Below are 16,624 nucleotides of genomic sequence, written 5' to 3'. Positions count from 1 at the left end.
ACCCCAGGTGTGAAGGTGGGGGAGGCCATCACCCCAAGGCAGCAGGTGGCTGCCACCAGCCAGGGCGGACAATCCGGGCAATCGCAGGGGCTCCAGTGGAGGGGGTGGAGGGGTGAGGAGGGAGCCTGCGGGGCGGTAGTAGTGGTCCTGGTCCAGCTACGCAGCTTCACATGGATCTGTGGGTCTGTCTGTACAGCACGAGGCCTGTCAGCCTGAATGCCTTGGGGGCGGGGGAGGGGCGGGGGGAGGGAAGAGGAGGAGAAAGAGAGGGAGGAGGGGGAAAGAGGGAGGGCACGGGGTAGGCTGCCGGTGAGGGGAAATCTAGGGGGGAGGGAGAGGTGGGTCCTGGGGATGTGGGAGATAGACGGGGTGGGGGGCGGGAGTGAGATGGGGCGGGGAGGGGCAAGCGGGGAGTCGGGGAAGGCCTGGAGCGCGGTCGGCGGGAAGGGGGCGGCGGGGCTGGGGGTGGATCGGCGCGGCGCGGGGGCGGGCGGAGGGCGGCGCCGCTGCAGTGCGGGACACGCTCGCCCGCCGTCCCCGCGCCCGCGCGTCCCCGCGCAGCCGCCTCCGGCCTCCGGCGCCGCGCATCCAGGTACGCGGGGCTGGGGAGGGGTCTGTTCCGGAAACCCCCGCCGGCCGGGATGCCCCAGGAAGTTTGGCCTTCGGGGAGCCCCCGCCCCCTTGGCCGGTCCGGGGCCGGAAGCCGTGGTCGGGGGGCTGGGGGGCTGGGGGGCCGGGGTCGCCGGGCTGCGTGCTCGGCGCTGGCGGGCTGGCCGGGTTCCTGGCCGTCACTGTGACCTGGCCGAGCGCGAGCCGAACGCGCGGCCCTGCCATTGTTCTCCGGGTTCATCTTCCCAGGAGGCCCGTCCGCGGAGCTTCGTTTGTTTTTGTTTCCCTTTCTTTTCCGGCGGAGCCTGTAAGAGCTCCCCCTGTCCCCCCGCCATCTCCCCGGGAGCTCGCGGAGGGCGCTCCAGGCACACACTGTCCTCCAAAGGGGGAGGGACGGACGCAAGTGAGACCCCATAACCGCCTGGGCTGCACACGCTGGGCCCCGCTTCTCCGTCGTCAGGTTTCTCAGCCGCGCCCGGAACCCGCCGGATCCCCCTCCATCCCCGCGAGCATCTGTTTAGAGTTGAGCTTTGCCCCCCAGGGTGAGAGGCCTTTGACAGCAGCAGAATAAAACGCCTGGCGTGTCACCAGGTCACGTCGGTCACCAGATAAACCTTACGGTGCGTGTAAGACGCGTGTTCACAGGCCGCGGGAGTCCTGCCCCTCCGAGGTCGGCAGGACTCGCGTTCTCCTCCGCAGGAAGCGGGCAGCGGGTCGCCATGGCCTCGCCAGCGGCTCAGCAGCTGGAGGAGGACGACGGCCTGAGGGGCTGCGAGCTCTATGTGCAGAAGCACGGCGCCCAGCAGGTGCTCAAGGACTGCATCGTGCAGCTCTGCATCTCCAAGCCCGAGCGCCCCATGAGGTTCCTCCGGGAGCACTTCGAGAAGCTGGAGAAGGTTAGTGGCTCCGGCACCCGGTCCTCCCCCCGCCCACCCCCTAGCCGGTGCAGGGGTGTGTGTGTGGCGCCGAAGCCCCGTCGGGCCTGCCTGCGTGCTCCGGAGGGGGCGGGGCGCCCGCGGGACGGCCTCCTGCGGCTCTTTGCGGGGAGGTGGGCAGGGAGGCCACGGTGGCTTCATTCCCGCCACAGAAATCCTCTCTTCTTCCAGTGGCTCAGGGTCTCAGGAGGCCTCCTGGAAGGTGGTGCGGACGTTTGGGAACTGCAGGCTGTGACTATAGCTTGTGGGGTCGCTGGCGGTTCTCAACTTCGGGAACTGGTTAGAGATGCCATTGGCACTGGGGTAAAAGGAAACAGCCCTGATAGAGAGTGTGGCGGGCCGTTGGAGGTCAGATTCCCTCGCTGGCCTGCCCCTCAGACATGTGGGGGGAGTACGTGCCACACCCGCCCCCTCTCTCCTGAGGAGGGAATCGCCCAGCTCACTCCTGCGTGGATGACAGCTCCCACCCCCTTCCTGGTTCATCCTGGGGGCTCGGGGTTAGGAAGCAGCAGGCTGGGGCAGGAGCCGCTTGTGGTCCCGTCCAGCTTTCCCTCCCCGCCTCATGCCTCCTGCCTTCCTCCCTGGCCACCCAGATCTCTCTCTGGGGTGACCTCAGGTTCCTCCTCGTGGTCTTTGTATCACGACCTACCTGTCCCTGGGGACTGAACGGGACCCCAGCTGGGGCCCAGGTCTGTTTTAAGCACCTCTGTGTCCCCGAGCTCAGCGGTGTTTTACTTCTGATGGGCAGTCCTGTGGACAGGTAGCTGTAACGCAAAGGAATGGATTTATTTCTTCCCTTTAGAACAGTCTGTTAAAACACATTTTAAAGTAATACATGCCTTTTAAAGAAAAATTGAAAAGTTCAAAAGTGGAAAGAAGAAGTAGAAATCACCTGGAGTCCTTTCCACCTGTTCCCCCCCAACCGTGCATTGTGGTTTTGAAACATAGTTGGAATCATGTTATGGATGCAATTTTATATTTTATGTTGTTCATTTGTTATACATTCTTCATGGTCCTCAGTGTAAGTGATTGTGTAATGTGTTGAGAAGATCCAGAAAAGTTTTCTCAATGTTTTCCTCATGATTAGACAGTTGAGTTGTTTCCAGTGTTTTAATATTAAAAATAACACCACCCATTTTTAATTGGGTTGTTGGTTTTTTGGATATTGAGCTCCATGAGCTGTTTGTATGTTTTGGAGATTAATCCTTTGTCTATTGTTTCATTTGCAAATACTTTCTCCCATTCTGAGGGTTGTCTTTTATCTTGTTTACGTTTCCTTTGCTGTGCAAAACATTTTAAGTTTACTTAGGTCCCATTTGTTTATTTATTTTTAAACTTTTCATTACTCTGGGGGGGGGGGTCAGAAAAGATCTTGCTGTGGTTTTATGTCAAAGAGTGTTTTTCTCTAAGAGTTTTACAGTGTCTGGTTTTACATTTAGGTCTTTAATCCATTTTGAGTTTATTTTTGTGTATTGTGTTAGGGAGTGTTCTAATTTCATTCTTTTACATGTAGCTGTCCAGTTTTCCCAGCACCATTTATTGAAGAGGCTGTCTTTTCTCCATTGTATGTTCTTGCCTCCTTCATTGTAAATTAGGTGACCATATGTGAGTGGGTTTATCTTTGGGTTTTCTATCCTGTACCACTGATCTATATTTCTGTTTTTGTGCCAGTACCATACTGTCTTGATTACTGTAGCTTTGTAGTATAGTTTGAAGTCAGGGAGCCTGATTACTGCAGCTCCATTTTTCTTTCTCAAGATTGCTTTGGCTATTTGGGATCTTTTGTGTTTCCATACAATTTTTTGTCCTAATTCTGTGAAGAATGCCATTGGTAGTTTAACAGGGATTGCATTGAATCTGTAGATTGCTTTAGGTAGTATAGTGATTTTCACAATATTGATTCTTCCAATCCAAGAACGTGGTATATTTCTCCATCTGTTTAAATAGACATTTCACCAAAGAAGACATACAGATGGCCAAGAGACACATGAAAAGATGCTCAACATCACTAACTATTAGAGAAATGGAAATCAAAACTGCAATGAGGTATCACCTCACACTGGTCAGAATGGCCATTATCAAAAAATCTAGAAACAATAAATGCTGGAGAGGGTGTGGTGAAAAGGGAACCTTCCTGCACTGTTGGTGGGAATGTAAATTGATACAGCCACTATGGAGAACAGTATGGAGGTTCCTTAAAAAACTAAGAATAGAAGTACCATATGACCCAGCAATCCCACTACTGGGCATATACCCTGAGAAAACCATAATTCAAAAAGAGACATGTACCCCAATGTTCATTGCAGCTCTATTTACAATAGCCAGGACATGGAAGCAACCTAAATGCCCACTGACAGATGAATGGGTAAAGTAGATGTGGCACATATATGCAATGGAATATTACTCACCCATAAAAAGAAACGAAATTGAGTTATTTGTAGTGAGGTGGATGGACCTAGAGTGTGTCATACAGAGTGAAGTAAGTTAGGAAGAGAAAAACCAATACTGTATGCTAACACGTATACATGGAATCTAAATAATATGGTACTGATGAACTTGGTGGCAGAGCAGGAATAAAGACGCAGACATAGAGAATGGGCTTGAGGACACAGGGTAGCGGGGAAGGGGAAGCTGGGGCAAAGTGATGGTACCACTGACATATGTACACTACCAAATGTAAAATAGCTAGTGAGAAGCAGCTGCATAGCACAGGGAGATCAGCTCGTGCTTTGTGACCACCTAGAGGGGTGGGATAGGGAGGGTGGGAGGGAGACGCAAGAGGGAGGGGATATGGGGATATATGTATGCATATGGCTGATTCACTTTGTTGTACAATAGAAACTAACACAGCTTTGTGAAGCAATTATACTCCAATAAAGATGTATTAAAAAAATAATGCCACAGGGACATATTTGTACATAGATTTTTTTTTTCCTGTATGTGGTAGTGTTTAGTACAGCTTTTCGGAGACGGAATTATTGAAATTCCAGGTGGAATTACCAGGTCGCAGAAGTCTTGTTGGGGTTGTCAAGGAGCTCTCCAAACGCAGCATTGATTCAAGCCCCACCAGACAGTGTGCTTGTAGCCAGCCACCCTAGTCAGCTTTGGCTGTTTTAATTTAAAAGCCTGTTTTTCAGGGACTCCCCTGGCGGTCCAGTGGTTAAGACTCCACCCTTCCAACACAGAGGGTGTGGGTTCGATCCCTGGTTGGGGAACTAAGATCTCACGTGCTGTGCAGCCAATAAATAAATAAATAAATGAACCTTAAAAAAATAAATAAAAACCTGTTTCTTAGTTGATAGGTGAACATGGCAACCTGGCTTTAATCTTTGGTTACTTTCGAGGTCGCCATGTATGGGAGGAGTCCAGTCGCTGGCCTGTGCACAGAGGACAGGGGACTGGAGCGGGGGCGGGGGGGGGCGGGTGCTTGTTTCCTGCACGTTTGAAGAGGGGGGGTCAGGTGGGTGACAGTACATCCTCATTTAACTCTACTTGTTCACAGATGACCCCAGCCAGGTGACATGTCTCACAGGACGGGACTTCTCCGCCGGACCAAGGCAGGGAGCCCATTAAGAGGCCAGAGGCAGGGTCCAGGCCAGACCTGAACTGAGGCTGCAGAGTGAGGGTCTCAGCGGGGGACCTCTTGCCCCCAGGGGACATTTCAGTGGCCAAGATGCTTTGTTAGACTTGGCAGGGGTGAGGGTGCTCCTGTCCCCTGGGGGTGGAGTGAGAGGGTGAGGTGGGCCGTTTTCTTTGGGGGGCCTTTCCGGTCTTGCTGGTGGATTGGGGGTGGGGTGAGGAAAGAGGCATGGGCCGTGACTCCTCGGGTTTGGTCCGAGGCCTGAGTGAAGTCCTGAGCCAAGGAAGGGCCAGTGGGAAGAGACGGAGACAGGGTTGGACAGGAAAAAATGAAGAGTAAGGCTTTGGATGTGCTCAAGTTGTCAAAGAGGCTATGAGTTTGGAGCTTGGGGAAGAGGTTGGGGCGAGCACAGGGGTTTAGGAAGATTCATTGATCATTCTTGCCTGGAGAGGCAGTTTACTACCTGCCTTTGACAGCTGAGGACCAAGGTCTGGAAGAGGTAGGGTGACTTGGAAGGCCTAGGTTCCAGGCTTCGGGGCTGATTTGGGGGATCCTCTGAAATCGTGTGCAGGCTTTTATAGGCGGGTGCATTTTACTGGGGAGAGCGTCCCCAGTGTTTGCAGTGGATGTTCAAATGGACCTGGGATCCCCAAGTGTAAAGTGCCTTAAGGTGTCCTGAGACCCCACGGGGGGTCTCACTTCCTGCTGCGTCTGCTGAGCACGGTGACCAGGGAGCTGCTTCAGCCTGGGAGCAGGAAAGCCTCTGGCTTTGGGGCCGCGGTGTGCTGGGTCCCGGGCCCCTCTCTCTGCAGGAGGCTGGCCAGGCCGGAAGCCTGGGGAGGAGCAGTTTTCTCCACTTGTGTGGAGAGCAGGAAGCGTGTGTGTGTGAGGCCTTGATAAGCACAGAGGCTGCAGCTGCCGGCACAGGTTGGTGGGGATGGCCCAGCTCTCGGGGTGCTGCCTGGGCCGGGGTGTGGCACCCAGTGCCCAGGCCTCCGTGAGTGAGCCGGTGAGGAGGTGGCCTTATTCCAGGGTGGAGGCTTGAGGGGGGAAGATAGTCCATACCCGCCGGCCAAACACAGCCTTGGAGCTTCTCCAGGATTCAGTCTTGTGGCGGATCGTGTGATGATAAAAGTCATCCATCCCTTTAACAGTGGATTTTAAATTGTGCAGGAAAGATTACTTTATACGAACGCGCCCGTGACCCTGCACCTACATACCCGCCCTACATTTTCCCGAGGACTTTTCTGGCCCCGCAGGACACGCTTACATACGGATGTGGATAATCGTATATATGTGCAGTTTTTGTTGGCTTTTTTCTTCTTAGTAGCATTTTTTATTGGGCTAAACATACACGACATGGAATTTGCCATTTTGGCCTTTTCTTCTTGTGCATTTCAGTGGCATGACGGTCACTCACGTTGCCTTGCATCTTTAGTAGCATTTCTGTGGCCTCTTATGGCTGTAAAGTTTTCCATGACGTGGATGCGTCATCGTTTCTACTTTATTTCCATCGTTTTGTGTTTGATGGCTTTCAGGGTTTTTTGTTTTTTTCCGCTCCAGAAACCACCTTTATGCCAAGGAAATGATTTAAAAGAAAAAATGGGTAACTCTGCAGGTATTTCAGGAAGGGCTCTGGGGGCCGAGTGTCTGTTTGTGTTTACGGCTGTTGAATCTTGTCGCCCATCTGCTCCCCAAGGACCGGGTGAGCGTGTGGTCTTGCGACCCTGAGCCCCCACCCTTTCCCGAGTCCTCGCCGACGCCACTCTGCTCTCTGTTGTGGCCGTGGACGCGTCATCCAGCAGGCTCTCCTTCCTGGGGCAGCGGTGGCCTCCCTCTGGTCCGTTGGTCAGACAGCTGGTGACCCAGGCTCACTCTGTGCCTTTAATGAAACGAGCAAGTTACGCTGTGTCTCCCTTGGGGAGAACCCGGCCCGCGGCTTCCCTGGAAGTGAATTCTGTCAGGGCCCACATGGCCCTTCCTGTGGCTGTGGTCTACACTGGGCATCAGATACGTCCGGTGACTGTATGGAGGACCAACCTGTGTTTCCTGGTGACCAGCACTGCATGTGTCATTCTGGTGGCGGACAGAGGCGTCCATTGGCGGGACTACATTGAACTCCCGAGGGTCTTGGAGGGGCGGTCCGTCCCCCCGGCACGTTGACTGCCCCGGCCTTCCGGTGCTGGGGGGCCACCGGGAAGCCAGGGTGGAGGGGGTGAGTCCGCGTTCAGCCTGGGGGCCGACAGGAGGCCGTGCCCTGCGGGTGGCGAGGGTTACCGTGGGGCCGTTTTCGGGGAGCACGCTCTCTGGACGAAGGCTTGTCCTCGGGACGATGGGCTTGGCGGCTAACGCCGGGGGGCAGCTCGTGCCACCCCGGAGCCGTGGAAGGCTGGAGCCGCGGAGGCGGTCGCTGGAGCGCTGGGTGGGCCGGAGGCCGGGGCGGGCGGGAGGCCGTCTGGAGGTGGCAGAGCGCGGGGACCGGTGGTCCAGGCTGTAGTCTGGGCGTGTTCTGGTGGCTCCCGTTCAGCAGCGTAGAGAGGCCCCGGGGAGGGTGTGCGAGTGAGGGGACAAGAGGCGTGTGGGAAGTCTCTGTGCCTCCCTGTGATGTTTGCTGTGAACCTATAACTACCTAGGGAAACCAAGTCTTTGAAATTAAAAAGGAAAAGAAAGTGGGTGCCCCCATGCCGTTGGCCCCGATGGTTTCTTCCCTGGTCATCGCGATGTCTGCTTCACTGAGGGGCAGGCGTCCGGGAGGCCGAGTGGGTGGGGCACTGGGAAGGTGGAATGAGGAGGGTTTGCAGAGCAGCTGGGGTGCGGGGGCTGGGGTTCCCAGGGTTCTGAGTGCGGGTGGGAGGGTCCTGGGCGCTCTTAGACCGGGCAGCCGGTCCCAAGGTCTGCTGGAGGGTGGTGGAGGCAGCGAGCTTTGCGGGAGGCTGAGGCTGGGGGTGCAGGGGTGGCTGGAGACACTGGTGGCCGGGGTCCTCCCCAGGCCCAGACGGGCCTCAGAGCACCAACCAGCGCTTCGAGGGAATGACAGCCACCACTGATACGCTACTATTGACTGAAGTCCGCGGCGCCCCTGAGGGTTCGCTCTTGTACGTTCTGTGGGTTTGGACAAACCTATGACATGTTTCCATCATCATAGCGTCACGCAGAGTAGCCACTGCCCTAAAAATCCCCTTTGCTCCACCTGTTCGCCCCTCCCCCCCCGCCCCCCCAGCCCCCAGCAACCCCGATCCTTTCACTGTCTCCATAGTTTTCGCCTTTCTAGCTACAGCGTTTAGCCTTTTCAGACTGGCTTCTTTCAGTTAGTGATACATACTTAAGCTTCCTCCAAGTGTTCTCATGACTTAATAATAGCTCATTTATTTTTATTGCTGAATAATGTTCCATTGTCTGGATGGACCCCAGTTTATTTATCGATCATCTGCTGAACGACGTCTTGGTTGTTTCCAAGTTTTAGCAATTGTGAATAAAGCTGCTATACAGGTCCGTGTGTAGGTTTTTTTTTTTTTCGGTGTAGGTTTTTATGTGATGTGTTTTAACTCATTTTGATAAATACCAGGAGTGCAATTGCTGGGTTGCATGAAGACAGACACGAGATTGTCTTCCAGAGTGGCTGCACCAGGAGTTCCCCGGTCGTCCAGAGGTCAGGACTCCACGCTGTCCCCGCCGAGGGCCCGGGTTCAATCCTTTGTCGGGGAACTCGGATCCCACGAGCCGTGTGGCACGGCAAAAAAAAACAAGATAAAATAAGACAAAAACAAACAAACAAACAAAACCAAAGCGGCGGTGCCATTGTGCATCCCCACCAGCCACGGATGAGGTTCCTGCCGCTCCACACCCTCGCCAGCTGTTGGTGTCGTCACCGTCTGGATTTTGGCTGTCCCGATAGGTGTGTAGTGGTGCCTCATTGCTGTTTTTTTTTTTTTTTTTTTTGCGGTACGCGGGCCTCTTACTGTTGCGGCCTCTTCCGTTGCGGAGCACAGGCTCCGGACGCGCAGGCTCAGCGGCCATGGCTCACGGGCCCAGCCGCTCCGCGGCATGTGGGATCTTCCCGGACCGGGGCACGAACCCGTGTCCCCTGCATTGGCAGGCGGACTCTCAACCACTGCGCCACTGGGGAAGCCCTAAGCAATCTCTTATTGTTGCTTGTTGGATTAAAAATTTTTTTAAGCCCTGCAAGGGCCATTCTGGTACAGATATGTTTTTGATGCCTCTCATTGTTTCCTTAGGATGTATTTTAAGAAATAGGATTATGAAGCTCAGAGCACCCACTGATAGTTATACCAGTTCTCCCAAAAGGTTTCATTCATTCATTCATTCATCTCACCAATATTTACTGAACACTTGCTCTGTGCCGGGCGCTGTTCCGGGTGCTGAGGACGTGGTGGTGAGCTCCCTGGGAAGCACACCGTTTCCCATCCGAGCTTGTGTGACAGCGGGGCCGTGACTGGGGAGGACACGGCATCTGCCTTGTGTTCATCCGGTCACATCGGAGATCCTGGAAAGGTGTGTGTAAATCAGAACTTTAGAATTTGAGAATGAAGTACCCAGTGCAACATGTTATTTCAAGGGATCCCAGGATGAGTTTAAGTCTTTTTCTCACTCAGAAACCGAATCCTTTGACTATAACCCAATAAAGTTACCAATTATTAATAAAAAGGTAGCCAGAAAAATCCAGAAAGAGCCAGAAGCCTCTGCATACATTTGGAAATCAATAGTGAGCTTTTGCTCAGTTTATCAGTTAAAGATGGTCACGATAAAAAATGAGGAAATATTTAGGCTGAGTGACAATAAGAGCATTGCGTGTCAGAACATGTGGAATGCAGCAAAATTGGTACTTAGGGAAAATTTATAGCTTCATTAGAAAATCAGATGATAAATTAACGAGCCGTGTGTCATAGTTTCCTCGGGTGCCATACAGTTCTGGAAGCCGGAAGCCCCAGATCAACGCTTTGTCAGGGGTGGTCGCTTCTGGGGGCTCTGACGGGGGGCGGGGTCCGCCACACCCCCCCCCCCAGCTTCTGGGGGCTGCCCTTTACTGGCAGACGCATCACCAGACTGCCCCTGTGTTCGGCCCTGTGTGTCTGTGTCCAAACTTCCTCTTTTTATAAGGACACCCATCGTTGGATTAGGGCCACTCTAATCCAGGATGACCTTGTCTTAACTTGATTGTATCTGTGAAGAGTTATTTCCAAATAAAACCACTCTCTGAGGTTCTGGGTGGACATGAATTTTTGAGGGACCCTTTTCAACCTACTGCCCAGGTGCCACCTGAGAAGCCAGGAATAGAGGAAGAAAGCAAGACAGAAACGAGGAAAAATTATAAGGGTAAAAGCAGAAGTTAATGAAGCGGAAATCAAAGAAATAGCAGACAATAAAATCAGAGTCTGACTCTGAAGAGATGGATGAAACAAACATTGGAGAGGGCTGCCACGTCATGAAGAGACACACGAACTGTAATTTGCCACAGATTGGGGAGGAGGGGGGCAAGGGGTGAGCTCAGAACTGGCCGCGTCCCCTGGTTCAGCTCTTCTCATCTGGGTGGGCTCAGGAGGCATCTCCTCCAGGAAGCCCTCTTGGACTCCTCCTTGCTGAGGATGGTCTAAGAGCCTGCCACTGCTGGTGCAGCCCCTTGTACCTGGTCCTTCGGTGGTGCTCACCCGTTGTCTTGCTGTGACCACCATCTCTGTCCTGTTTGAGCTCTAACAGTAACCTCCTTCGTGAAAGAACTATGCCTTTTTCCCTGTTTCATTTTCTGTCTGAGGCCTGGTATACAGAAGGTGCTCAATAAATGATCGAAGCTCTGTGTTTCTCTTCTTGCCTTGCCGCTGGGTGGCTGGGTGCCCTGAACACGTCCCTTACCCTAGGTATCCCCTACGCGGGACGTCCCTCACCCTAGGAATCCCCTACGAGGGATGGGGCAGCCGGTGTCCTTGCCCAGCCAGAGAGGGAGGGGAGCAGAGGGGAGGGATTCCACTGTCCCAGGCTCCCAGGCGTGTGTGCTGTTGTGTGGGGGGGTCAGCTCAGTTCTGGAAAGTCTCCCTAGACCCCCCTCCGTGTTGTCTCTTCTCAGGCTGGAAGCCTGCATTTCACCCCTCGCGTAGTAGAACGTGGTCAGAAGGTGATGAAGCACGTCGTTCATGGCCCAGGAGCTCTGGGTCCCGAGGGCAGGACGGGGACGGTCCCTGGAGCTGCCTTACGCATTTCGGGGCAGATTCTGGCCGCGGAGCTTTCTGGAAACACTGTTCCCACACTCTTGTTATGAAGATTCCTTTGGCCTGATGGCCTGTCCTGACCCCGTGCCCTCTACCATTCACAGCCAAGACAACTCAGCAGCATGAAAACAGGAGGCAGGAAAGGGGAGCTCTGAGAATTAGAGGTTTTCCCGGAATCTCCCGGGGTGGAAGAGGGATGCCATCCAGAAATAACGGTCTGGCGTGGTCGAGGCAGAGCCTGGGGGCGGTCATCCCACTGCGCCCTGGGGGGCCCTGGCTCCCGGCCGCCCCGCCCCGTGTCCTCTCAAAATCCCCTGAAGTGGCTTCGTGTTTTGAACCACCTGTATCCTGCCTCATTTGACCCTTTGCTGCCAGAGATGGAAAATCATCTCCGTGCCAGGACAGGGCTGCTTACTGGTCCAAGAAAACAAGGCCTGGGCCGCGGCTTTCTTGAAGACAGATGGCTTCTGGTGGCTGCACAGGGAGCCTGGGGTCCTCACCGTGACTGTGGACCCTGGGTCAGCCACTGTCTGTAGGGTCTGTGGGCCATTCCCAAGGCTAGGTCGCTCCGTTATCTCGAAGTCAGTGTGTCCAGAGCCCAACTCAACGTCGGCCAGATCAAAACCAAATCAATACACAGAAAGTGGCAAAGGGTGTTGGGGGATGGCACTGCTGCTGGGAGCGGCTGGTGGAGAGCGCTGGGAGGTTCTTCACCGAGCTGAGCGCGAGCCCCCGTGGGGCCCAGCATTCCTGCCCCAGGGGTATCCCCAAGAATTGCACACGGCACCGAGACGCACACGTGCACCCTCACGTCCATGGCAGCGCGACTCACAGCAGCCAAAGGATGGAGCCAGCCCATGTCCACCAGCTCACTAATGGAGCATCGAGATGTGACACCGCGGAGTACGATTCAGCCACCAGAAGGAGAGACGTGCTGACGCCTGCCACAACGTGGGTGCTCCCTGAAGACAATGTGCCGAGTGGGAGAAGCCTGACACGGGAGGGCACGTACCGTATGATCCTGTCCATGGCCGTGTCCAGAATGGGCGGATCCACGGAGGCAGAAGGTAGGTTGGTGGGTGCTAGGCCTGGGTGGAGGGCATGGAGGGGCTGCCAGCGGGGTACCCGGGTGTTTTGGGGTGATGAAACGTTTGGATCTAGCTGTTAGAGAGGTTTGCGTAACATTGTGGATGTGCCGAATGCCACAGGCTTGCATGCTTTAAAACGGCTGATTGTTAATTTTACGTTGTGCGAATTTTACCTCAACTTAAGTCCCCTCGTTTGCTGAGACAAGCGCCTGTCGGCTCCCTCGCTTCTACGGGAAGCCTGGGGTCGTTTCCTCCCGACCTCACCTTCATCACTGCCCACGTCTCTGCCCCGTGTCACCGTCACCTCCGAGCCTGGGCACTCCCACATGGCCTGACCTTCCGGATGTCCTTTGGTGGCCCGGGGCCTCTGCTGGTTCCTCTCTCCTGCGCGCTGGCAGAGCCCCGGTGTCACTATAAACAGTTTATGCTGCAGTGCAGGGGCCTTTCCCACTCATGTCTCCCAAATCCCGCTTTAAGACCCCACTGACTCATTTTTGTGTATATTACTGTTCCTTTTTTTTTTTTTCTGGCCACACGGCTTGTGGGATCTTAGTTCCCCCAACCAGGGGTTGAACCCGAGCCCTCGGCAGTGAGAGCTCGGAGTCCTAATCACTGGACCACCAGGGAATTCCCTTACTGTTCTTATTTTTAATAATTTCTAAGAGCAAAGGCCCAGAGTCTCTCACTTGAGATGCAACTGACATTTCTATTGATAGTGAAAATTCGTGGTTTACAAGAACAGTCAGTGACGTTTGTAATGATTTCCATAAAAGTGGGAGTCTTACTGACAGTCTTAACTTTGAGTAGAATTAACGTACAATGTAAATAACCCATTTCCGGCGTGTCACCCAGTAATTCACAAAGGGTGGGAAATAACCCAGTGACTCCTGGCTCCAGGGAGATGTTGGCGCTGGTCTCAGAAAGGATGAGATGACTGTTGTCACGGTAACAGAGGAGTGGCAAGGTGAGTACGTGGAAGGCAGTTCTGGAGCGATCGGTGGTTGCTGGTGTGTCCAGAGCTGACCCTCAGGGAAACCCCTCCTTCCTGCCCACGAGGCACCTGGGGCTGTTCCTCAGCCTTGGAAGCGTTGGGTGTTGGATGAAGACCCTGTGTATGTTGGCGTGAGTCGGAGCTGCTCTCCTGGCTTTGGCTGTTGTGTAGGGTCGTGTGTAGGTGCAAGAGCTTATAGAGCTGGTTCCTCCTGTGACCATCCGGGGCCGTGTGCTGGGAAGCCCGGTCCCATCCAGGGACCGGCTGGTCGCCAGGTTGCTCTGGGGAACTGGAGCTGGAGGGTCGGCTGTGGGAGACCCCATCACTCCATGTACCTTTGCACTTTTTGGGTTTTGCGCCCTCTGTATGTAAACAGTTTTTAAAAAGCAGTAATGAAAAGCGCGGGAAGAAGACGAGAGGTTTGCTTCCCTGTTGCGCGCCCACCTCCTGTTTCCTACACGTTGGTGAGCAGAGCGGGGGCACTTCCTGCCCTCGGGTGAACCGGTGGGGCTGGGGGGCCTCAGAGGCTCGCCGGGGCCTTGGACCCTGTGGGCTGAGCTCTGGGGTCTGGTAGCAACTTTGACACGTTGCTCAAAGTGTGAAGGAACAGAAAGCCTTCTGGAGCCAGGGCTCTGTGGCCGGCAGGGCTGTGGGCTGGGAAGAGGTGGGCTTGGAGGTAGCCTTGAAGTCCAGGGAGGCGGGTCGGGCGGGCCCGGCTGGGACGCGCTGGGTCCCCGGCCTTCCTGGGACCCCGTGACCTCCCGGGACAGACTCTGGGGTTCTGCCGAGATGGCCTCTCTTCTCACCCGCTCTGCGTTGTCCCCCCTCCAGGAAGAAAACCGACAGATCCTGGCGCAGCAGAAGTCAGCCTCCCAGTCGGACTCGCACGATGAGGAAGTGTCCCCGTCGCCGCCCAACCCGATGGTGCAAGCCCGGCACCGGCGTGGGGGAGTGAGCGCCGAGGTGTACACAGAGGAGGATGCCGTGTCCTACGTGCGGAAGGTGGGCCTCGACCCCCGCCCCCCCCCGCCCTGCATCCCAGCCCGCATCCCAGGCGTCGGGGCCTTGGCCTCCCTTCTTCTTCCAGAAGGTCGTCGTGGTCCCTGCTGGCCTGAGCCCGGTGCGCACCTGCCTGAGGCTCTCTTGGGACCACCCCACCCCCATGGTTCTGTGACCCCAGTAGGCTGGGGACAGGGCGGGATGGCCAGGTCGTGGGGTGTGGGAGGAGGAGCCCCGTGCCCAGGGCCTCGTGGGTCCTGTTCTCCTGGCTTCACCCTCGAGGCTGGACCCCAGCCTCAGAGCCGCCTGGGGGTAGCCCGCCCCCGCCCTGGACGTCACCCTCCCTCTCTCCGGCCCTCCTGCTGAGCAGGGCACCCCTTTGTCAGGGGCCTCCCCGATGTGAGAGCACTGGTGGCTGCGTGTGCCCCTGAGCCCTGCCTTGGACATGCCTGCCATTCCATCTTACGCATTTCTACAACCAGCTTTACTCTTTATTTTTTATTTTTTTTTAACATCTTTATTGGGGTATAATTACTTTACAATGGTGTGTTAGTTTCTGCTTTATAACAAAGTGAATCAGTTATACATATACATATGTTCCCATATCTCTTCCCTCCAGCTTTACTCTTTAAACAAATGCTTTTTATTTTTACTTTTTGACCTATTACGAACATTTATTTTAAAACATGGCAAAATGTGCGTAGTAGAATTGACGTCTGTGTCCGCTCAAGCTGCCGTAACAGAAGACTGGCGGCTCAAACAACAGACATTCACCCTCTCACAGTCTCCAGGCTGGGAGCCCAAGATCCAGGTGCCGGCAGGGTGGGTTTCTGGTGAGAACCCTCTTCTCTTCCTGGCCCCCAGGCGGCCGCCTTCTCGCCTGTTCTCACGTGGCGGGGGGGTGGGGAGCGCAAGATCTTTAGGTCTCGACTTGCGAGGGTGCGGATCCTGTCTTGGGGGCCCACCTAACACCAGTCACCTCCCGAGGCCCCATCACTAAACACCTTACCATGGGGGCTAGGGCTTCGACACGTGAATTTGGGGACAGTTGGGCCACAGCACCTCTTTAACCATGTTTAGCATCCAGGTCACATTCTCACCATTGTGCCACGGTCACCGCCGTCATCTCCAGAACGTTTTCATCTTGCAAATCTGAACCTCTGTCCCCATGAAACAACCATGCCCAGTCCCTCCCTGGTACTGAGTCCTTTTATAATCAGGGAATAAAACCAGTAAGAGTGCAGCTTAAAAGCCCACCGTCCAGCCCGGAGGAGATCCCCAGACAAACCCAGACGAAGGGACGTTCTGCAAAATCACTGCCAGTCGTCCTCGGAGAAACTGTCACAGACCAGAGGGGCTGAAGGGCCACGGCGACTGCATGTGGCCTGGGTGGGATCTGGGTAAAACCAAGGAAACAGGACAGACATGTGGGTTTAGCTGCTAGGATGGCGCCCAGCTGGTTCCCTAAGTGTGACGTGTCACCACAGTAACCCAGGGTGTTGCAGGAGGGGAGGGGTGCAGCGTGTAGGAGGAGACCTTCCTCTCGAGGCCTGCACGTCCGAGCTGTTACACAGTTGCTGGAGCTGGAGTGTCACCACAGTAACCCAGGGTGTTGCAGGAGGGGAGGGGTGCAGCGTGTAGGAAGAGACCTTCCTCTCGAGGCCTGCACGTCCGAGCTGTTACACAGTTGCTGGAGCTGGAGTGGCTTTTCAGGGGCTCCATCCTGCCCCTCAGGGATCCCTTTGTAAAGGGTTCCATGGTTTTAGATGCGGCGTACCCACATGCGGGGTCCCGACATCACCACCCGCCCCCAGCCTGGAAGAGATTTCGGGGCAGCTGAGCACGAGGTGGGGGTCACGTGCCGGTGCAGACAGCCTCCTCTCGGTGTCTTTTGAGGGAGGAATCTTGGCGTTGGAAATACCAGTGCTGGTCGTCAGCTGGGCGTTGATTCACTGGACACACCTCGAGCTTTCCAGGCTGGTCTCAGCGGGCGTGGGGATGACTTTTTACCCACATTTTAGCCAACAAGGTCCAGGCCCTTACCCACCCCTTCCATAACCACCTGAAAGGGTGGAGCCAGCCTTGGGTCAAGGTATCTTTTTTTTTTCCAGTTTTCAAATATTTCAACAAGTATTTGTTACCTAAAAAAAGCCAGTGGAGTAAAGAAATAAAAACAAAAGACATAATAATCCAAGGGCCTG

At 54.9% G+C, this 16,624-nt stretch overlaps 1 protein-coding gene across 6 annotated transcripts in view; it reads left to right on the top strand.

Annotated features, from left to right (window-relative positions):
• Nucleotides 1–325: 325 nt before the first annotated feature.
• PRKAR1B (protein kinase cAMP-dependent type I regulatory subunit beta) overlaps nucleotides 326–16,624 on the top strand; it is an 85,467-nt gene continuing 69,168 nt past the window's right edge. For 2 of the 6 annotated variants that reach the window (XM_073791777.1, XM_073791776.1), the window contains exons 1-3: nucleotides 335–592; nucleotides 1,309–1,505; nucleotides 14,256–14,426. In XM_073791777.1, coding sequence (XP_073647878.1) covers nucleotides 352–592; nucleotides 1,309–1,505; nucleotides 14,256–14,426 — 609 coding nt within the window. In that variant the 5' untranslated portion in view covers nucleotides 335–351. The other 4 variants (XM_073791775.1, XM_073791779.1, XM_033839786.2 and 1 more) reach the window with 4 other exon arrangements.

This window comes from Tursiops truncatus, chromosome 15 (genome assembly GCF_011762595.2).
Source record: "Tursiops truncatus isolate mTurTru1 chromosome 15, mTurTru1.mat.Y, whole genome shotgun sequence".
Lineage (NCBI taxonomy): Eukaryota > Metazoa > Chordata > Mammalia > Artiodactyla > Delphinidae > Tursiops > Tursiops truncatus.
Note: the sequence above shows the minus strand (reverse complement) of the source record. Positions and strands in the feature narration are given on the sequence as shown.